This window comes from Sus scrofa, chromosome 5 (genome assembly GCF_000003025.6).
Source record: "Sus scrofa isolate TJ Tabasco breed Duroc chromosome 5, Sscrofa11.1, whole genome shotgun sequence".
NCBI lineage: Eukaryota > Metazoa > Chordata > Mammalia > Artiodactyla > Suidae > Sus > Sus scrofa.
Window position 1 is genome coordinate 104,370,959 of NC_010447.5, and position 23,904 is coordinate 104,394,862.

At 40.1% G+C, this 23,904-nt stretch overlaps 1 protein-coding gene across 2 annotated transcripts in view; it reads right to left on the bottom strand.

Annotated features, from left to right (window-relative positions):
• ZDHHC17 (zinc finger DHHC-type containing 17) overlaps positions 1-23,297 on the bottom strand; it is a 93,387-nt gene extending 70,090 nt beyond the window's left edge. The window contains exon 1 of one of the 2 annotated variants that reach the window (XM_021092815.1): positions 23,091-23,297. In XM_021092815.1, the coding sequence (XP_020948474.1) occupies positions 23,091-23,183 (93 nt within the window). In that variant the 5' untranslated portion in view covers positions 23,184-23,297. Of the gene's footprint in view, positions 1-22,681; positions 22,845-23,090 lie in introns of those variants that run through there. The other variant, XM_021092816.1, reaches the window with a different exon arrangement.

Here is a 23,904-nt window from a genome sequence, read left to right on the forward strand (position 1 = left end):
AGCAACATGGTGTAATAGAAAAAGCCTTGATTGAGACATATGAATTAAGAATCTGCAACTTTCTTATCTAGGCTGTAACACAGGAAAGCAAATTAACTACAACAGGATTCTAAAAAGAAGAGGGTGAATAAGATCAGCTTAGAGTTTCACTAAGGTGCCTCAAGGACTAACATCCCGACATCAAAGAGCTTGATGGTTTCAGCTCCACTCAATTCACTCCCTTCTTAAAACAAAGGATTTATCCTCTTTTTAGATACTAGGGCTCTATTATACAATATTTCTTTCATTTAAAAAAAGATTCAGCTTATTTAAAAAAAAAAAAAAGTTTAAAAACTATGAGATCACAAGTCCTCCAAGATCTCTACTAAGGCTAATGTACAATGATTGTACATATTGGAATAAAGAAATTACAGTCACTAGAAAGATCCTCAAGGAAACCAGGATGACAGCCATAGATTTTTAAAGCCCTGGGAGTTGTTAAAGAACTGGAAGGAAAGAAAGCACCTCTCCAATCTGCTGAGGTAGCAGACAAGAATGAGAAGAGGCGCAAGAAACTCAGCTGTTACACTTTCTGCTAGGAGAAATCAATACAATAAAACTCAAACTTAGCACATACAGGGAAACTCTGTAATCCATGTTTATTCACATGCCTGGGTGGAATTATACAGCCAATAAACTAGTTACCAAGTGTCTATGTGCAATTTAGCCAACTTTTTTTAAAATGCTGGACCAATTAAATCTTTAGTATACATTCTTTTAAAACATAGAGGAAGGCAGCACTGACCAAAGAATCCTCTATGGCACAGAACCCTAGCCAACCATATACAGATGTTTTATAAGTGCTCTATAAAAAAAGGTGCTCAAGAATAGGTTCTGTGGTAGAGTGTATGTGAAAGAAAAAACATGCAAGAGTAAGTTATGGAATATTCAGAAAGAAGGATAGGGCAGGGACTTGCCCTGCCATTAATTACAATACATTAGGAAGAAAACTAATGGAAAAAAATAGCAGAATTATGCAGTAATAAATAGGGCAATAGAATAAAGCTTTAAGAATGAAAATTAGAATCAGGAAGGAAAGACATATAAATGTACAATGGGATAGCCATTTGGGATAAAAAAAATTCAACATGCTCCAACACAGAAGGGTGATGTGCTTGAAAGAAAGATGCCAACAAACACAGCCAAGGATATAGTTTCTTTAATGGCAGAGGATACCAAGACATGTGTGAAAAAGCAATGCCACATAAGGCAGAATTCAGGGCAGCAAGCTCCTACATGGAAGCTCCCAGGTCAACTTCAGCTGCACAGCCCACAAGAACATACAGGTAAACGCCTGAACCATTTTCCTGGTGAGAGAAGCAGGCACCCACATGCTTATGGGGCATCTTTGTGGTCCCCTGGACTCTGTGGACTATTCTGAAGACTCTGGTCATACGTCTGGTGCTTACAAGTTCTAAGTAACTTGTTACAGCTCTGGGACTTTCCTGAATGTTTAATGCAAGACCAGGTAAACTGCAGGTCAATTTTCCAGGCTTCTTAGAGAAGTGACTATCTCCTGGCAGGACCAGGGCTGCCTGCTTAAGCACTCTTTCTATAGATTCCCATTTCACTTTTTATATTAGATAACTTTGAGCCAGAACAAAGATTTAATATGAGAGTATCGGTAATAACAGTCCTATTGTTTTTTTTTTTTTTTTTAAAGAGCTCTGAGAAAAGCATTGAGTAACAACACATTTGTAAAATGGGAAAAGAATACAGAGATAATTCAAAGAGGGCAAAATAAAATGGCAAATAGATGTATGAAAAGACGCCATCAATTCTCAATTAATATAAGTGCATTTCCAAAAAACGGAGAGAGCAAGAGTGGGAGTGACAGAGAGAGAGGGAAAGAGAAGGAGGGAAATCAATTCAGTACAATTCTAGGGGCACATACATGTTACTTACATGACTCACGTTACCTGCTTGCCTTTGGTGCACAGCCCATACACATTTGTGAATTAGCAAACCAGGAGGGCTTCACCATGTGCTTATGATTTGCACTATGCAAATATCTGCTGTCAAGTATCACTGTAACAGGCTGACTTCTGAAGCAAGAAGCTAAATGTATTTAATTACATTAATTTTGAGTTGCTCAAATATAATTCCATTACGTGTGTGATAAAATTAGAGTAATATAAAGGGTTGCTGACAAGACAGGAAAGAAAAAAAAGTCTCTATGCACAACTGATTCATTTTAAGTCCAAACCAAAACTGATGACCCAAATGTGAGATATTCTTAAAACTTAGGTAGTAATGAACTAATTCTAGGAATACCACAAGGATTTTTAAAAAGAATATTGACTATATATGATGAGAGGACAGCACAAGCATAAAACATATAACCAAGTGAACAATGAAGGATAAGGAAAACCAGTAGACACTATAAATTATAAAATATAAGATATAAATATAAATACAATATATCATATAAATAATATAATTATAATATAAATGTTATATATTTATAAAATATAACATAATAAAATTATATATTAATATAAAATATATCAATATATAATGTGTACAATAATACATAATATAATGTATGTGTAATATAAAATATAATAAAATGATGTAAGTATAATATATATAATTATAAAATAACTTTCTTTTAAAATGAATTTAATTAACAGTGCCAGCAAGTGACACTACACTCAAGACAAAATTTCTAATTTATTTGATGCACCCTCTTTAGGGGAAGATTAGACAAAAAAGACTTGGCTATATAATGGAAAGATTTCAAACCAATTTTTTCAGTAAGTAAGAAGTCTCATATTTATATATGTTCTGCTGTAGTTTCTGATCCCTGGCTAACAGTATATTATCATTGTTTTTAGTAAACAAGGTTCAAACTCACTTTGCTGGCCTCTAACATGACTAGGAAAATGTTCATCACCTTCTAGCTTCATTAAAAACTGGTTTTCGGAGTTCCCATCGTGGCGCAGTGGTTAACGAATCCGAGTAGGAACCATGAGGTTGCGGGTTCGGTCCCTGCCCTTGCTCAGGGGGTTAACGATCCGGCGTTGCCGTGAGCTGTGGTGTAGGTTGCAGACGCGGCTCGGATCCCGCGTTGCTGTGGCTCTGGCATAGGCTGGCGGCTACAGCTCCGAATAGACTCCTAGCCTGGGAACCTCCATGTGCCATGGGAGTGGCCCAAGAAATAGCAAAAAAGACCAAAAAAATAAATAAAAAAATAAAAACTGGTTTTCACTTTATTTCCTTCTAGTATTTATATACATATACACACACACACATATATATACACACACATATATAATATATACACAATAATATATATTACTATAATATATATTATGTATAAGCATACATATACACACTATATATTGTGTTATAATATATAATTGTAATATATATTATGTATAAACATACATGTACACACTTTTTTCTCTTTCCACAAACATTTGATGAACATATGTCTATATGTGTAGTTTTCTCCCTCTCCTTTTTCAAAAAAACCTTTGTTTTTCAGATTTTTATTTAGGATAGTTTAACATTTACACAATCAATGCAGAGGTCCCACATTCTACACACACAGCTTCCACTATTATTAACACCTAACAGTAGTGTGGTAATTTGCTGTAATTCAGCATTCAATATTAATACATTATTATTGACTGAAGTCTATACTTTTATTCAAATTGCTTCAGTTTTTAAGTAATACCCTTTTTCTGTCACAGGCTTCTATTCAGGCTATCACATTACATTTAAGTTGTCATGGCTCCCTAGGCTTCTGTAGCTATGACAAACTTTATTTTTTTTTAAATGGCCACACCCATAGCACATGGAAGTTCCCAGGCCAGGGACTGAACCAGAGCCATAGCTGAGACTTGAGCCACAGCTGCAGCAACACTGGAATCCTTAACCCGCCACACCAGAGCAGGAGCTCCAAACTTTTCTTACTTTTGATGACCTTGACAGTTTTGAGGAGAACTAGCCAAATACTTCTTTTTATTTAATGACTTTTATTTTTGTCCATTACAGCTGGTTTACAGTGTTCTGTCAATTTTCTACTATACAGCAAGGTGACCCAGTCACACACACACACATATACATTCATTCCTTTTTCTCACATTATCAGGCTCCACTGTAAGTGACTGGATAGAGTTCCCAGTGCTATAAAGCAGGATCTCACTGCTTATCCACTCCAAAGGCAACAGTCTGCATCTATTAACCCCAAGTTCCCAGTCCACCCCACTCCCTCCCCCTCCCCCTTGGCAACCCCAAGTCTGCTCTCCATGTCTATGATTTTCTTTTCTGTGGAAAGGTTCATCTGTGCCATATATGAGATTCCAGATATAAGTGATATCATACGGTATCTATCTTCTTCTTTCTGACTTACTTCACTTAGTATGAGAGTCTCTAGTTCCATCCATGTTGCTGCAAATGGCACTATTTCGTTCTTTTTTATGGCTGAGTAGCATTCCATTGTGTATATATATACATCTTCTTAGTCCATTCATCTGTTGATGGACATTTAGGTCCTTTCCATGTCTTGGCTATTGTGAATAGAGCTGCAATGAACACATGGGTGCATGTGTCTTTTTCAAGTAAAGTTTTGTCTGGATATATTCCCAAGAATGGGATTGCTGGGTCATATGGTAGTTCTGTATTTAGTTTTCTGAGGTCACTCCATACTGTTTTCCGCAGTGATTGTACCAGCTTACATTCCCACCAACAGTGCAGGAAGGTTCCCTTTTTTCCACACCCTCGCCAGCATTTGTTATTTGTGGACTTATTAATGATGGCCATTCTGACTGGTGTGAGGTGGTATCTCATGGCAGTTTTGATTTGCATTTCTCTAATAATCAGTGATGTTGAGCATCTTTTCATGTGCTTGTTGGCCATCTGTATATCTTCTTTGGAGAAATGTCTATTCAGGTCTTTTGCCCATTCTTCAATTGGATTGTTGGCTTTTTTGCTGTTGAGTTGTCAAATACTTTGTGTCATGACCCCAGCTGGAATTTGTCAGGTGTTTTTTTCATTATTAGAGTATGTGTTTTTAGGAGGAAGTTTTTTTCTTTCAATTTAACCTAATTTTGCAAATTTCCTTCAACACTGCTATAAAATCTTTGTCTAGATGTTTATTTATCTTTATGTAGTCCGTAATCACAATATTCATATAGTTCATATTCTTCCCCTTTACATTTCCTCTTAGAATGGCTATTATTAAAAAGATAAAACAAACATTGGGAGGATATAAAGAAAAGGGACTGTAAATTGGTAGAGTCACTATGGAAAACAGTATGGTGATGCCTCAAAAAACCAAGAAAAGACCCAGCTATTCTACCTCTCCCTATTCAACCAAAGAACACAAACATATTAATTCAAAAATATACAGACACCTCTATGTTCACTATTATTTACAATAGGTGAGGTATGGAAAAAACCTAAGTGTTCATGGATGGATAAAGGGATAATAAAGATATGGCATATCCATACACAATGGAATGCTACTCAGCCATAAAAAAGAATGAAATTCTGCCACTTGTGACAACATGGACAGACCTTGAGAGTATTATGCTAAGTAAAAGATGGAGATAGACAAACATGGTATGATTCTACTCGCATGTGGAATCTAACAAAATAAAACAAAAGCTAGAGTTCCTGTCGTGGCTCCGCGGAAACAAATCTGACTAGTAACCATGAGGACGAAGGTTCGATCCCTGGCCTCACTAAGGGTTAAGGATCCAGCATTAGCATGAGCTGAGGTGTAGGTCACAGATGTGGCTCATATCTGGCCTTGCTGTGGCTGTGGCATAGGCCAGTGTCTACAGCTCTGATTCAATCCCTAGCATGGGACCTTCCATATGCCGTGGATGTGACCCTAAAAAATTAAATGAATAAGGAGTTCCTGCTGTGGTGCAATGGAAACGAACCCGACTAGGAGCCATGAGGTTTTGGGTTGGATCCCTGGCCTCACTTGATCAGTTAAGGATCCGGTGTTGCTGTGAGCAGGGGTATAGGTTGCAGACGAGGATCGGATCCTGCTTTGCTGTGGCTGTGGCGTAGGCCAGCGGCTACAGCTCCGATTTGACCCCTAGCCTGGGAACCTCCATATACCGTAGGTGTGGCCCTAAAAAGCAAAGTAAGTAAAAAAATAAATACATAAAACAAGAACAAACTCACAGATTCAGAGAAGAGATTAGGGCTGACCAGAGGAGAAGGGGAAGGAGGGTGGTGAGTGAAGGGTGAAGGGGGTCAACTATACATGTGATTATAATTAGACCCTGGTTTATAGTGTATACAGATGTTGAATTACAATGCTGTACACCTAAAACTTACATAATTTAAAAAAGAAAAAAACCTATGAAATAGGATAACTTTAAAATAAAAATGAGGGTTTCCCTGGTGACTCAGTGGGTTAAGGATCTGGCATCGTCACTGCTGTGGCTCTGGTTACTGCTGTGGTGTGGATTCGATCCATGGCCCAGGAATTTCTGCATGCCATGGGCGCAGTGAAAAATAAGTAAATAAATCAGCAAATGGACAGATTTTTCCTCACTACTACAAAACCATTTCTTTAACATTCAACATTTCTTTTCAATGGGAGTAAACTTCCTAGAGAGATTCTTAAAGGGTATAAATATTTTTATGGTTCTTGATACAATATCTAAATTGGTTTTGCAAAGAGATATATTTATAATTCCACCACCAATATCTGATTAACCATTTTTCCATAAATTCACAGGCATGAGTTATTTTTAAATTATCCCCTAATTTAAATAGAGGAGATAACATTTGAACTTTCAACCTTAAATATATTTTCCTATTCTATTTCTTCTTTTGAGAATTACCTATTGCTATCTTTTGACCATTTTATTCTGTGTCCTGAAATTTGTTTAATATATTAGAATCTGACTTTTATCCATAAAGATTAGATATTAACCTTTACACACTGATCTAAACATTCATGTTCCATTTTTAGAGTTATTTATACTTTTTTTTTTTTTTTTTGTCTTTTTTGCCATTTCTTGGGCTGCTCCTGTGGCATATGGAGGTTCCCAGGCTAGGGGTTGAATTGGAGCTGTAGCTGCAGGCCTATGCCACAGCCACAGCAATGCGGGATCCAAGCCGTATCTGCAACCTGCACCACAGCTCATGGCAACGCTGGATCCTTAACCCACTGAGCAAGGCCAAGGATCGAACTCGTAAGCTCATGGTTCCTAGTCGGATTTATTAACCACTGAGCCACAACGGGAACTCCGTTATTTATACTTTTGATACAGTTCAAGGATTATATTAACTATAATCACTTACATTAATCTTTTCCTTGGGCATTTTTGGTCCTGACTTTTATATTTAAATATATTATAATCATCAGTGCTATTTATCAAATATTTCAAGTTCTCTCCCCAAGCATGTGGCACATCCTTAGTCCTTTGAAAAAATTAAGTAAGTCCAAGCGATTGACTTTTTTTTTTTAGCCAAGAGACCATGAATAAAAGAGACATACTGCTGTCAGAGAATAGGTTTTTTTTTTGTTTGTTTGTTTGTTTGTTTGTTTTTTCCCACTGTACCGCAAGGGGGTCAGGTCATCCTTAGATGTATACATTGCAGTTACAGTTTTTTCCCCCACCCTTTCTTCTGTTGCGACATGAGTATCTAGACATAGTTCTCAATGCTATTCAGCAGGAGAGAATAGGTTTTAAAAGCCAGTAAGCAATTCCTCAGTCCCTCTTCCCATCAGACATGGAAACCGACAATGTTCCAGGGAGCAGATTAAACAGTCTGGGACCCAAAGTAGCCAAAATGCACATGTACTAAACCAGTAACATGTAAGCCACTACGATTTTACACTTGCTACTGCAGTAAAACCCAGCTTATCTGCAGTATGCAGAAAGTAATTTTCATTGCATTTTGGAGTTGGATATAAATAGTAAATGGGAGCATTACTAATGTTCCGATTTACCTTGTATTTAGCCACATTGTTAAAAATATAATCTTTGATTTTTTTATTACCTCTTTGAATAATCTAAGAATACCACCTAATCTTCTCCAAATAAGTATGGCCTTTCATTTCTTCCAAGCTGTCAGGTACTTTAAAGACTTTAATATCACTTTGCTCACGTGAACAGAACAGCTTAGCTATTCTGCTCAAAAGGCACACTGCCTACACCTCAGGTTTGGCAAACTTTTACAAATCCTTCAACCCACAATTAAATGTCACCATAGCCTTTCTTGTTTCCCTAAGGCACAGTCAATTGCCTTGTCATCTGTGTTCTCACCACTACACAAACAAATTATTCTAGTACTGTGTAATGGCATACATGTTAGTTTACTACTGACCCGACAATAGATTACTATCAATTCACTGCCTTAAAAGAACACAAATTGGAGTTCCCGTCGTGGCGCAGTGGTTAACGAATCCGACTAGGAACCATGAGGTTGCAGGTTTGGTCCCTGCCCTTGCTCAGTGGGTTAACGATCCGGCGTTGCCGTGAGCTGTGGTGTAGGTTGCAGACGCGGCTCGGATCCTGTGTTGCTGTGGCTCTGGCGTAGGCCGGTGGCTACAGCTCCGATTCGACCCCTAGCCTGGGAACCTCCATATGCTGTGGGAGCGGCCCAAGAAATGCCAAAAAGACAAAAAAAAAAAAAAAAAAGAACACAAATTTATTATCTTATAGTTCTGGAGGTCAGCAGATCAAAATCAATACAAATATCGAAAGGTGTTAGCAGGGCCATGCTCCCTTAGGAGGCTCTAAAGGAGAAGCCATTCTTTTTCTTCCAGATCTGGTGGCTTCTGGCTTTCCTTGGCTTGTGGTGACAGTAATCCAGTATTTGAAGCCAGCACCTTCAAATCTCCCTGGTCTGCTGCATATAGTCTACTCCTCTGCGTTTAAATCTCCGTCTGCTTCCCTCTTACAAAGATACATGTAACTGCAATAGGATCCACCTGGATATCCAAAATAACTCCCCGCGAAATCTCGTAACTCTTAACTTCCTCATCCCAGCAAAGTCTTTTTTCCTCTTATAAATTAACACTTACAGGACAAGTTTCAGGGTTTAAGATTTGATAACCTTGGAATGCCATTACTCTGCCTACCGGACGATGGAAATAAAGGCAGAAATGTGAGACAAGGCAAAGTTGGTATTACTTAGGTTAGATGCTGTTGGTAGTTTTCTCATATCCTCAGTCATGGGCAGTATCAATGGCCTCTCTCATGTGGGGCATTCTGAGAATTCTGAAACACTCGCTCCTTCACCAAACTGCACTCAGACGCTTCTGAGCATTCTTCTCAACTAGGCCTTGACCTTGGTTCCCCATCCTTACTGGGACTGCATAATCCAGCTTTAGCAAGAATCCTGCTGAGTCAGAGAGAATTTTCCATCCTTGATATCTGATCACCCTGGCTTGCCTGTGGCAAGAATCCTGTTAAATTGGTTTAGCAAGAATGCCCCTACCCCTGATGTCTCGTCTTAGTATTTTCCCTCCACTGACCACCCCCCCCATTCTGTCTGTTGGCTATAAATCTCCAATTATCTCTGCTGTATTCAGAACTGAGCCCAGCCCTACACTGACAGCTCCGTTTCCTCCTTATTGCAATAGTTCCTGAATAACATTAATTTTTACATTTGAACTAATGTCCAGCTATGGTTTTCTTTGACAGAAATTCCCTCTATAACCTTTGGGGCAGAAGAGACATTCTTCAGCTCACCTCTAAAAATTCCTCAGCTTCTTTGCCAGTGGTATAACCTTAGGGCTGCTTCTGCCCAGCAGGCGATTTGTTTGTGTTAAGTTTCTTTCAAGATGACTATATCCTATCTATGCTTGGCCCAAAGGAAACACCCTTATCTGACATCACTGGACATACAGAGGAAGCGCTCTCTCCTGCTCTTCTGCTATAAGGCTATCTAATACATCTTTAAGCTTTACTCTTCCCCAGTAAAGCAGCAGTTCCCCCAACCCCACCCTGTCCCCTTGTCTCTGGGCCTTCAGCAACCTCGTGGGCCCAAATCACACTTTTTTATTTTTTATTTATTTATTTATTTTTGTCTTCCTCTCTTTTTAGGATCGCACCTGGCAGCATATGGAGGTTCCCAGGCTAGAGCTCCAATTGGAGCTGTAGCCACCAGCCTACGCCAAGGCCACAGTAACGTGGGATCAGAGCTGCATCTGCGACCCACACCACAGCTCACCCCAACACCAGATCCTTAACACACTGAGCGAGGCCAGGGATCGAACCTGCATCTTATGGATGCCAGTCAGGTTTGTCAACCACTGAGCCACGCCGGGAATTCTCCAAATCACACTTTTTCAAGAATCCTCTAATATGCCATTCAGACAGCATCCTAGGAGGCCTAACTATTTTCTGCCACGTAGCAAATATCCAGTCAGAGGAACGTTCTTCTCCTGCAAAGTTTCCCAGTCTTTCAGAGGGATTGTTTGCAACCTACATGGAGGACCATATACACACTACAGAACGCCCTTGCTGGGCTGATAACTCTTCCAAGAACCCCTTGCTCCCACTAAAGTCTCTCTTTATCTTTACAGACTAGAAGTAATAGATTTCCAATACAAATAACAGCCACCTCCCAGCACGCTGAGCACCTCTGTTTATACTGCAGGCCCTTTTTCAGCTACTGTCCTCAGCTTTGAGCTCCAGGAAAACTGCTTAGACGACAAGAAAAATCCCAATTTGTGTCCTAATATGCAAAAATATACCGTAAAGTACTTAGCATTTTTCACTTAACATTGTTTTTGAGATTTATCTATGTCGAAGCATGTAATTCTAGTTTATTTAAAGTAATTATTAGATAGTATCCCATTATATGAATAAACCACATCAATCCCCTACTAAGAGACTTTTTTGCTGCTGTAAGTCATACTGCAATGAACAATCTTACACAGGTTTCATCTAATAAAACTTTCTCTAGGTAAGCACCTAGTATTGGAACTTCGGAATAAAGAGGTTTGAGTATCTTCTACTTTAGTGTCATTAAAATACTCTCCAGGGTGGCAGTACCAACTTATACTCTCACTAGTAATGTGTGAGTTTTCCACCATACTTAGATTTCCCAGACTTCTTAATTTTGGAGGACTGGTGGGTACTAAACTATATCTTGTTTTGATCTGCAATTCCCTGAAGCAAATTGAAAAAAGTTAAGATCAACTATATCAATGCTGCTGAAAAGTCAACAAGGATAAGCACCACAAGCTGACCACTGGATTTAACCATGTAGATTTCGTGTTACTTTGACAAGGGGGGCACATGCCAGACTGTAACTGATTAAAGAAAAGATAGAAAGAAAGGAACTGGGAACAGCAAGAACAGGCAAATATTCTGAGGGTTTTGCCACAAAGAGCAAAGAAAGAGGGCAGTAGACAGAAGACGAGTAGAATCAAAAGAAAATGGTTTGGGTTTTGAAATTTTTTAGGAATAGAAATGATTTCTAGTAGAAGTGAACTGGTGGAGTCAAAAACTGATGGGGTCCAACTATGAGCAGACGTCTTAAGGGGGCATGAGAGGATAGAAATTAGCATAAACAAACATAGGCAGCACTTTAATGCTAAAAACACACAACACTGACAAAAGAAATCAAAGATCTAAATAAATAAACAGACATACTACTTTTAAGGACTGGAAGACTAAAAATGGTTAAGATGTCAATTCTCCCCACGTTGACGTACATGTTTAATGTAATTCCTATCAAAATCCCAGTAAGACTTCTTATATATATAAACAAGGTTATTCTAAAATTTACATGGGAAGGCAACTAAAACAGCTGAAATAATTTTTTAAAAGATGAATAAATAAGAAGTAGTCTACTCAATTTCAAAACCTATTATACAACTTCAACAATCAAGACTGTGTAGTATTGGCTAAGAAATAGATACATGGGCCAGTGAAACAGAACACAGAACGCAGAACTAAAAACATACAGGAGTTCCCGTCATGGCGCAGTGGTTGACGAATCCGACTAGGAACCCTGAGGTTGCGGGTTGAATCCCTGGCCTCGCTCAGTGGGTTGGGGATCCGGCGTTGCCGTAAGCTGTGGTGTAGGTTGCAGACGTGGCTCGGATCCCGCGTTGCTGTGGCTGTGGTGTAGGCCGGCGGCTACAGCTCCGATTGGACCCCTAGCCTGGGAACCTCCATGTGCCGCGGGAGTGGCCCAAGAAATGGCAAAAAGACAAAAAAATAAAATAAAATAAAAACATACAAATACGCTTAACTTATTTTTGACAACAATGTAAAAGCAATTCAGTGGAGGAAAGAAGCTTTTCAACAAGTGGTGCTAGAAGAGCTGGATATTTTTAGGGGGAAAAAAGAAGTTCAACCTAATCCTCATGCTTTATGCAGAAATAACTCAAAATTAATCTCTAACTGAAATGTTACATGTAAAACCATAAACTGTTTAAAAAAAAAAAACAAAACAGTGGGGGAGCAAAAACTCTTGCTTCTATGGCTAGGAAGAGATCTTAAAGCATAATCCATAAAAGGAAAAAACCAAACTTCATCAAAACTTAAACTTATGCTCAAGAAAGACCCTAGAGACTGGGAGAAAACATCTGCAAATCACAGTAAAATACTAGTGTCTAGGATGTTAAAATAACAACTTCGCAAAACTCAACAACAAAATTCTTAGGTAGAAATTCTGAACAACAAACCACAGATAAAAGTGTCACCATGAGCTAGAGGTCCACTCCAGCCCATACTTGCCACCATCTCAGAACATTACTGGACACTTCTGTCTGTTCAAACTGTGGCCAGATAAAAACTGAAACTCCTACCTGGACCAGACCCCAACCACCATCCCATGACTACGTGACTCAACACATGACCCCTGCCCGATAAAACTTGACTCTCCCGGGAGTTCCCATCGTGGCGCAGCGGAAACAAATCTAACTAGGAACCACGAGGCTGCAGGTTCAATCCCTGGCCTTGCTCAGTAGGTTAAGGATCCGGCATTGCCATGAGCTGTGGTGTAGGTCGCAGACGTGGCTCATATCTTGTGTTGCTGTGGCTGCGGTGTAGGGTGGCAGCTATAGCTCCAATTCAACCCCTAGCCTGGTAACCTCCATATGATGTGGGTGTGGCCCTAAAAAGACAAAAAAAAAAAGACTCTTCAACAATAAAGACAAAACAAAAGCTAAGGAAGTATTAATAAATAAATAAATAAATAAAAACTTAACTCTCCCTAAATGTCAGGAGGCCTGAGTTCCTTCTCAATGCTCCCGACCATATCTCTGGCAATAAAACCTGCTTGGGACCTCACTGCTCCTGTTGACTGTCTTTTCTTCTCTCCAGCATGCTAACAAAAATAATCAATTTTTTTAAAACTGGCTAAAGACACTTGTTATTGGCTGAATGGTGTCACCTTAAATTCATCTCTTGAGCCTTAATCCTAGTACCTCAGAACATGACTAAATTTGGAGGTAGGCCCTTTAAATAGGGGATCACATTAAAAATAAGGTCATCGGGGTGGGCCCTGATACACACTTACTGGTGTCTTTAGAGGAAAAGAAAATTTACATACATAGACAAAAGAGATTGGTGCCAGAGAGGAAAAACCATGTTGAAGACACAGCAAGAGGGCAGCCATTTGTTAAGCAGAGTAAGACCTCCTAAGAAACTCAACCTGCCAATACCTTGACCTAGCCGCCAGAATCGTGAGAAAATAAGTTTCCATTATTTAAGCCACTCCAAATATATGCTATTTTGTTATGCAGCCCTAGCAAACTAACACAGACACAAAGAGACATTTCATCCAGAAGGATATATAGATGGCAAATAAGCACATGAAAACAGTCAGTGTCATCCGCCTTTAGAGAAATGGAAACTAATAACAATGACTTATCATATACCTATTAAAATAGGATAAAATTAAAAAGTGACAACACCAAATGCTGGTAAAGATGCAGAGAAATCAATTAATCGTATACCACTGGTTGGAATGTAAAATCTACAGCCACTCCAGAAAACATCTTGACAGTTTCTTAAAAATACTAATATACAACTATCATATGACTCAGTAATTGCACTCCTAAGCATTTATCCTAGAAAAATGAAAATTTATGTTTACACAAAGAGCTTTATGCAAATAATTAAAGCAGCTTTATTTATAATAACCAAAACGGGAAACAACACAAATATCAATGGGTAAATAGTTAAATAAACTGTGGTACATTCACATATTACCCAGTAATAAAAGGAATGAACTACCGATATGTGCTAAAACCTGAATGAATTACCAGAGTATTATGCTGACTGTAAGATGTACATAGTTCTATAAAACTACTGAAAAAAATCCATGTGTCAGTGAATTCACATAGTTCAAACCTGTGTTGTTCAAAGATCAACTGTACATGACATTATGTTAAAGGGAAAACTATGGAAACAGTAAAAAGATTTTATCCCATTTTAATAGGTATACAGTAAGTCATGGTTATTAACTTACATTTCTCTAATGGCTAATGACGCTATGTTTTCATGCACTTATCTGCCATCTATTTATCCTCCGGGATGAAATATCTCTTTGTGTCTGTGTTAGGTTTTGCTAGGGCCGCCACAACAAAATACCATCTATGGAGTGGCCAGAGTTAGCAGGAAGGGAGGGATGAAGAGGCAGAACACAGAGGATTTTTAGGGTAGTGAAACTATGCTGTATGATACTGTAATAGTGGACACATGTCATTATACATTTGTCAAAACCCACATTAAAACCCAAAAGTGAACCCTAAGGTAAAGTACAGACTTGGGTGATAATGATGTGTCAGCCTAGGTTCACAGACTATAACAAATGTACTACCTCCACCGCAGGCTGTTGACAGTGTGGTATACGGGAATTCTCTACTTTCTGTTCAATTTTGCTGTGAACCTAAAACTACTCAATGAAAAATATTTTTTAAATAAATGAGGACGTTTGCAATCACAGCCAGCTATTTCATCAACTCTGCGACATCACTATCACACTGTGCTGCACATTACAAAAGGGGCAGCTGGGTTCAACTTCAGCTCTGCCACTTACCATCATTACCCTCTCTCTGCTTCATTCTCCTCGTTTATAAACGAAATATTTAAAAAGTATGAGAACTGAATCAATGAATATATATGCAAAACTGTTTAGGACAGGGGCTCAGAGTTTCAGTTTGATAACCGTTAGCAACTACTATTGAGGAGATAACAGGAAAAGCACATGATACAATGCTTCATACCTTAAACATCAAATCAGCTTCCTTCCTCCTCCTGTAATTAAACTTCAACATATGAAGTGTATATCAGAGAGGGGAGGACAAAGTATGGGACTGTTTATCAGAATCACCTCCGGAGCTTTTTATATATATATATACACACACACACACACCACAAATCTACTAAATTAGAAACTGTGAGCAATGGATATGGAAGCATGTATAGTCTAACAAACTTCTCCATAAGGTTCTGTTACATACAGCGCACACATGCACAAACACACACACATTCTTACTTTACTCAACCCATTTCCACACAAATCCAGTTCTGATGAAGTTATTGCACACCAGTGATGAATGGGATTCAACGCACTGAAATATGTATTTAACATCAACTCCGAGGAGTTCCTATGTATTATGTAGATCAAGGGCTGGCAAATAGAGCCCACAGATCAAATCTGGCCCACTACCTGATTTTACATATAAAGTTTTCTTAACAAACAGCACACCCATTCATTTCCATATTGCCTACAGCTGCTTTCATACAATCTCCACAGACTTGAGTAGTTGCTACAGACACAATACATCCCACAAACCTGAAAGTATCTATCATGTCTTTACAATGAAAGTTTCCCAACCCCTGGTCTAGATTATTCATGGGGCATGCTATTCAGTAGCTCCACTAGAACATTAGTGCTAACAATGAGTTCAATGTAATTACAGCACCTCAAAGTACATCAGAAAATAAAAGCCTGGAACAAAGCAAATAAATAGTTCTCTACAGAGAACAGAAAAGGTTTTGCCTGCCAGCATTCTTTCTTTAAGGAAACTGTTCCTCCTCCAACAACAACCAAGAGCTCTTAGCCACGTACAGGTCCTCTCCTGTGACCTTAGAAGCAGGCACATAACCTAAATCAGAACAACTGATGCCACTTTTCAATGTGGAATAATGAAAAACAAGTAGTCCCTCTGTAACGGTTAGCTGAGATTTGAGATATGAAAGCTGGCATCCATGTCCCCACTACACAGAAGAAAGAAGTTGCTCTTCATTAGCAGCTGAAAGGCAGAGATAAGGGCTGGGAGAGAGAAAGGGAGAAATGCTTGGTGACATTCTCGGCTCAAGTTCTACTTACCCTAAAGCCCAACTGCACCCCTGCCCTCCTGAGTTTGAGTGATGTGAGTCAGTAAATTACCTTTTTTACCAAAGCAGATTTTAAAACAGTTGGTGACAACTGCAATCCAAGGATTCTCTTTTTTTTTTTTTTTTTTGCTTTTTAGAGCTATACCTGTGGCATATGGAAGTTCCCAAGCTAGAGGTCCAGCCAGAGCTACAGCTGCCGGTCAACACCACAGCCACAGCAACATCAGATCCAAGCCACAGCTGTGACCTACACCACAGCTCAGGGCAACGCTGGATCCTTAATCCACTGAAAGAGGCCAGGGATCAAACCCCTGTTCTCATGGATACTAGCCGGGTTCTTACCGAGTCATGAAGGGAACTCCTGCAATCCAAAGATTCTAACACAATGAATAATTTCTTCAGCTCACAAAAGGGTTTTGTTTGTTCATTTGTTCATACATTCATTCATTTTAATGAGAATGGGAATAATTCTGGTCACCACTTTTGTTCATCCTTCACTAAATTCTTCATAAATGAATTAATGTTCATAATCAGAAAGTTATTTTTACAAACTGAACAAGGGTAAAGTAACATCTCAATCAGTAATTATCATTTTTTCACTTAATTGTTCCTAGCATAAAAGTGATTAAAAAAACATAAGCTATCTGATATATATTTTAAAAAAAACTTCAATGCATTTAGCTTTATCATTTCCATCTCAACAGTACTGATAATCAGAACAATGAGCCTGATACACTATAATATTCTGATTTATCAAAGAAAGATTCTACCACAATTACTATGTATTAACCCTAGAAAGTGGGGTAATTAATTTAGCAAATTTTCAGCAACTGAGACAACAACCAAAAATATTCATTAACCTTCTATAATTCAGGAAACTAAGTTCTTCATAATCTCATCTATAGAAAGCTCAAGTTTCACTCTACTTTCAAATTTGCTGCCTGGACCCCTATTCTAAGGAGAATTTAACAAAAGACATCACCCTACAAATGCATAAATATTACATGGGTTGAGAATTTTACTTGCATAGTTTATAAATATAATATTACCCAGAATCAATTTTTTAAATTCCAAAATTTAAACTATTTGATATTTTATTCTTTAATTACCTATCTGTCATAGAATCTAATCACAAAATACTACTAGAATTAGATGATTTAAAAGAGAATAGTGAAATAACATCTTCTTGTATAATGTGGCTATTGGGAATTCCGTTAAAAGCACACTACATCAAGACACATTAACTTTAATTAAAAAAAATTTTTTTAAAGACACCCTAAAGGACTAAACAATCCTAATACACTTAGGATATTTTCTAGAGGAAAGGAGGTCCACAATATATTTTTAATTTTTAACTAAATACACACATCCACACACACACACACACACAAACACACACACACACCCACACATACACACACCCCTTTATCTATCCTCTGGGATCTGAAGACCTCTAGTTCATCATTTGTTATTTTACAATGTCTTACTCTGTGTTCCTCATTACTTTGTGGGCTATCAAAGTATCAAGACCATACTTAGATGCTAAATAAACATTTCTCATAGCAAAGCACACATCTTTAAAAAAAAAAACTAAATAGTGCAAAAAAGGCTTATAATAAAGAGTACTCTGCCCGTCCTCTCCTCAAACCTCAACCAATTTTAGCTACCTTAGCTAGTCAATCAGTTGCCTCAATATCTAATATATGTATACTACTACTGCTTGAGATATTACTAACTTCTTACCACAACAGCTAACATGTATTGTGTTCCTAAATGCCAAAGAACTTTATATATACTCTCTCATTTAATCCTAACGATAACGTCATAAGGTAGAACCTATTATATTCCCATTTTGTCTGGAAAATTGGAACATAGTTTAATAACTTGCCAGGGTCACGCAGCTAGTGCCAAACTAAGTTTTGAACTCAAGGAGCCAAGTACCAACACTCATGCTTTTAACCTATATCCTTTTTTTTAAATTTTAATTTTATTGGAGTATAGTTGATTTACAACGTTGTGTTCGTTTCAGATGTAAAGCAAAATGAATCAGCCACACATATAGACATATCCCCTCTTTTTCAGATTACTTTTTCATCTATGTTATTACAGAATATTGAGCAGAGTTCCCAGTTAAATACAGTAAGTCCTTGTCGGTTATCTATTCTACATACAGTGGCATGTTTATGTCAGTCCCAAACTCCCAAATTATCCCTTCTTCCCACAGCTCTAAGTTTGACTCCGAGATTTGTGAGTCTGTGTCTGTTTTGTAAATAAGTTCATTTATGTCATTTTAAATTAATGTAAGTGATATCACATGATATTTCTTTTTCTGTCTGACTTACCTCACTTAGTATGACCATCTCCAGCCATCCATGTTGCTATAAATGGCATTATTTCATTCTCTCTTATGGTTGAGGAACATACTCTTACCCCCTCCACAGTCCACTCTCAGTAAACACTTTTGGGATAAGTTTCACAAATTCAATAAAAACACTGAGCAAAATAAATCAAAACAGTAAAATGGCATTTCTCACAACCACAGATAATTTTTTGGTTCTATGGGTCAATAATTTTCAACTTTGGCTTTGCCACAATCTATGATGTCACCAATTAGTGGCACTTTCATTTTATATATATTGACTCAGTGCTTACTATGCTTAGGGTATACAGCATCTTTAAATTTAAATTATAATTATATGGCCTATAGCATTTCTGCTGAATAAAAAAAGGCATCGGATCCTAAAGACTGCCAGAAAGACATGCTTTGAAGGGAAAGAGTATGTGAGAAGCCTATTGGAAAAAGAAAAGCAATTTTCTAAGTGGTTTTTTTAAATCTGCTTTCCAAAAGCAAATGAGCTAATTTATACATGTGTATGCTTGCATATCTCCAAATATATAAGGACCCAAAAAAATAGTAATGGAAAAAGGCAAAATTACTTTCACTAAAGAAAAGCTTAAAAAATATACTCTGTAATATCTGTAGTATTGGAGCTCCTGCCGTGGCACAGCAGAAACGATTCCGACTAGGAACCATGAGATTGCGGGTTTGATCCCTGGCCTTGCTCTGTGGGTTAAGGATCTGTCATTGCCATGAGCTGTGGTGTAGGTCACAGACGCAGCTTGGATCTGGCATTGCTGTGGCTGTGGGGTAGGCCAGTAGTAGCTCCAATTAGACCCCTAGCCTGGGAATCTCCCTATGTCACAGGTGTGGCCCTAAAAAGACTTAAAAACGAGAGAGAGAGAGACATGGATGTGGACAAATTTAATATGAAGCAAAAAATGTTGCCAATTTAAAAAATGAGACACTAGAGAAAAGGCAGCAATAGAAGTCTTGAAATTGAGAAAAAAGGAAGCAAGCAAGAGATGAAAGCCCTAGATAATCTACACAATCCAGTTCAAAGCTCTGAGTCAGATCTTGCTGAAACAGAGAGCCCTTATAATAATGCTCCGGGTGAAGGGAGTATTGTGGCCTCATTCTGTGAAAGCAGACAAGGCTTACTGAGGATGCACTAGTGAATGAAATGGAAGGCTGGGGACAGCAAGTCAGCTGGATCTGGAGACCAACATAAGCTCTCCATCCTTGTGGTGAAGTTCTACTCCTAACCATTCTAGATAACTCAAATCGGACCCTATCTACAGGCTACATTTCTCATTTTAGCACTTATTTGGATTCTGTTACATGTTTCATATGCACATAACTTCCCAACTGGCTCATTAACTTCTAGAAAGCAAAAGCTACCACATTTACTATATTTTCACCCATATAACCTAGCATAGTGCTATGTATATAGTAGATAGATGCTCAAGCCTATCAATCTTAAAAAATCACAACATACATCAGAGCATTCGAGTCTGAAGAAATCTTAAGGGAACATCTAATCCAGCCTCTTTATCTTAAAAGCAAAGAAACTAAGAGTAGTTCAAATGTCCACTACCCTAAAGTAGAAGAGCTGGGATTATCACCCTCATGCCCTCCTAACAGTTTAACTTTTCCAAATAGCCTCTAATTTCTACCATTATAATAAAATAATCTGTTTCATCAAGAAGCAAAGTCAACAACATCAGTACCCACTTTACGCCAGAGCCTCTAGAAGGTTAGATGTGCTTGGCAGTCTATGTGCCAGGTCTGTGATGACCGCTTTATAAACATTATTCTACTTAATACGACTCTAAGAGGTAGGTAAATTTCACAAAAATGTAAAATGTAATTCAACCATGATGATAGCAAGTGGCAGAACCTCAATTCTCCATCTGTCACCAGTCTTGGCTCTTAAACAGTATCCTACACTGCTTCTCAGTGAATTTACCACAAATATCATGAAGTCTCAAGAGTCTAGCATAGTGTCTGACCAAAACAAAACAAGTAAATGTTTAAATAACTGATTAAATGAAGGAATTATTTAATTAATTTAAAAAGTAAGGTTCTCTCACAACAAATATCTCTAAAAAGAAGGGTTCATTGTTAATCTAATTACATAATCCCCTAAGGTTTTAAGAGCGAGCAGTCTGCATGCTAACAGGAGATTTCAAGAATGGCTAATTTCTTCACCCCACAAATAAGTCCTCTATTCAACAAATAGTGAGAAACTATTTTTGTGACACACTATTAAATTCGAACATAAAAAGGAAAATAAAACTTGTCCTTGGCAAGATCCTATTCCACTAAATTAAATCCAACATAAGTTTCTAAACCATTGAATTAAAATCAAAATAAATCTGTAACACTGCCCTCCTTCTGGTGGGAGAGAAAGGAATAAACAGCATTAACTGAGCACCTACAATGTGCTGATCCTTAAATCTCAACACAGTCTCACCTAATCTCTTAAAGCAGATAGGTATCTTCTCAAGGGAGACTGGAGACACTGTTTAACAACAAAAAAGAATCCATTATCTTACTTAGTCCTCACTATGGCTTATTAGTTATTATTTAATCCCATTATTTTAAATCATGAAGCTGGAACTCAGAGAAGCAGCTTGCCCAAGAAAGCACTGCAAGGAAAGAGCAGAACTCTACCGGGTCTGTACCAGGTATGAATGCAAAACTGCCCACAGGAAAAATACAGAAAGACCTGAGCCCTGGCAGTCATGAGCTGAAGACTCGAAACATCTAAAGGAAGCAGAATTTACTGTTGGTCAAGTAAAAATGGCAGATATCATCTACATCTACTTCCACTTTCAAGGATGAGGAAGTTGATTTTCTAGTAACAGTCTATTAAACGGCAACCTCAAGACTGCTCTCTAAACTTCAAGACTACAGGCCATTTCACGACTCCAAGCAATCTCTGGATTCGTCCCCTGCTGAAATCATTCCTAAAGTACCAAACAATGTATTGTTTCACAATGCAAACACTTACGAAGAGTTTTATTAAGATACACAGAATCAACATTTAAGTATTTAAAATACTTTCGCAGGACTAGATGAATAGAAATATTCGTTAGCAACATCTTCAATGCATCATCTGAAAACTACTTTGTCTATTTCTTGATATATTTTTAGGGCCTTAAGTGTGAACTAAAAGAGAGATGTCTCCAATGCCAATTCGGAAAATGTCACCACTTTGGTCAAAACAGTGTTTAGCTTTACTGCACAGCCTTCTGTCAGAAATCCAAGGCAGACTTTTCCATTTAGTGGCCCAGGTATAATCCTAAGGAACTGTTTTTGATAAATCAAAAGTGATGAATGAGAAGGTGATGAGAATACAGAACACGGGTACGTGCTTGTATTTACACTTTACTAAGTAATATAAGCAAGCTCTAATCCTCAATCCAGAAATAAATAGAGTGATTTTAATGTACGGTAATCAGGCAAGGGCTTCCATGTTTGCTCACCCTACTACAAACACAAGGATTGTCTTCATCCCTTAAGCTCATAAAAACTACAGGAGCTCTTCAGGAAGCTTTGATGCTGCCCCTCCGCACAACACTCCGGGTCATTAAAAACCGGAATTCATCAAGAACTGCTTCCAGGCCTGAATTAGTACTAGCTCGGCTATAAACTAAGACGTAAACAAGTGCAGAACGCTACCGATCCTGGAGCTACCGATCCTGGAGCGGGGCACTGTTTACCGACGGGGGAAGAGACTCCCGCTGTGATGGGAAACGCTTGCACTGTCCCCCTCTGGCTCGCCCTCAAAAACAAGACAGTTCCTCAAGCCAGTGCGAGCGTGGGTCTAGGCTCAGAACTTCCGACCTCTCTTTCTAATCGCTTAAGGACACATGCTCAATAAGAACATCCGACACAAGGTGCCCCAGGAGCTGCCAATGGCATAAAGGGAAGGGCATCACTTTGTCCAAGAAACTGTTCTCACGCTGCACGCCCCCACCGAGAGCCAAAAGGGAGGAACAGATACCGTCATTCACGCCGGCGAAGGAAAAGAGCAGAAATCAAAACCATTCGCGCTCCTCCTCCCCCCAGAGGCGCGGAGCGGGATAAGGGCTCGAGGCACGGCTCCCACCCCGCACCAGGCCCTCGCCGCCAGCGCTCCCGTGAAAAGCGCGGCGACAGACCCGTCCCCTCAGCGTCTCCACCTGCGTCCTCCGGGCACCGCCGCGGACCGCGTCCCAGAGCCCGCCCCGGCCCGCCCCGCGCTCTCCTCCCCCGTTATCCGCTCGCAGCCGCGCTCGGGCCTGGATCGCTCCCCGCCCTCCCCAACTTCGGCGCGTCCCACCCCCCAAGCAGCAGGCCGCCGCCCCCCGCGCGGCCGGGGGCGAAGGCTGGGGGGCCGCGGGGCGCGGGCTGCGCGGGGCGCCGTCCCTCACCTCGGGATGCAGCAGGGGCACGCAGCCCGCCTCGGCCTCGTACTCGTCCGGGCCGTCCGCCATCTTGGTGTTAAATCCCTCCTCCCGCTGCATGCCGGGAGAAAGCGTTTCGCCCTCGCGCGGCGCGGGCGAGGCGGAGGGCGAGCGCGAGGGCGAGCGCCAGACCCGCCGGCGGCGACGCGGCCGCCTCCTCCGCCGTCCCGGCCGCCCGTGCCGCCCCCTCTGCCCCCGCCCTCCTCGGAGGGCGCGGGGCCTGGCGCGCGTGCGCGCGAGCCGCCCGGCCGGAGCGGGGGCGCGCTCTGCTGCACTGCGCCGCGGCCGGCGAGCGGGAGGCGCTGGGCGTGGGCGCCGCGGCGCGGGGGCGGACTCGGGCCCCGGCAGCTGTGCGCCTCGGGCGGCCCCCGGCAGGCGGCCGCTGGGCGGTCGGGGATTTAACCAGGGCGACCTAGCGGCGGCGAGGGAAAGAGGGCAAGGCTCTGGAGCTGCGCCGCCGAGATCGGGGATCCCCGGCACTCAAGGCGGCTTGTGCCCGCAAGCCCCACCGGCCCCAGCCGCCGACCCCGGGACCCCCCCCCCCCATGCGAGACCTGGGGTGGAAGCACCACCCCGCTGGAGGTACTAGCTTGGGACTCTCAGCTTTGAGTCCAGATGTGCGGCGCTCCCGAAGACGAAAGACGCACCTCCTCCTCCGCACTCAGAAAGGTCATCCCACAATTTATGCCTCTGGGAGGCGCCGGGAAAACACGGATAATGCTTGGGATTCCCTCCTAGAGAAGCCTTTTCAAAAGGATCCCAACCTGCCCTCATTGGTTTT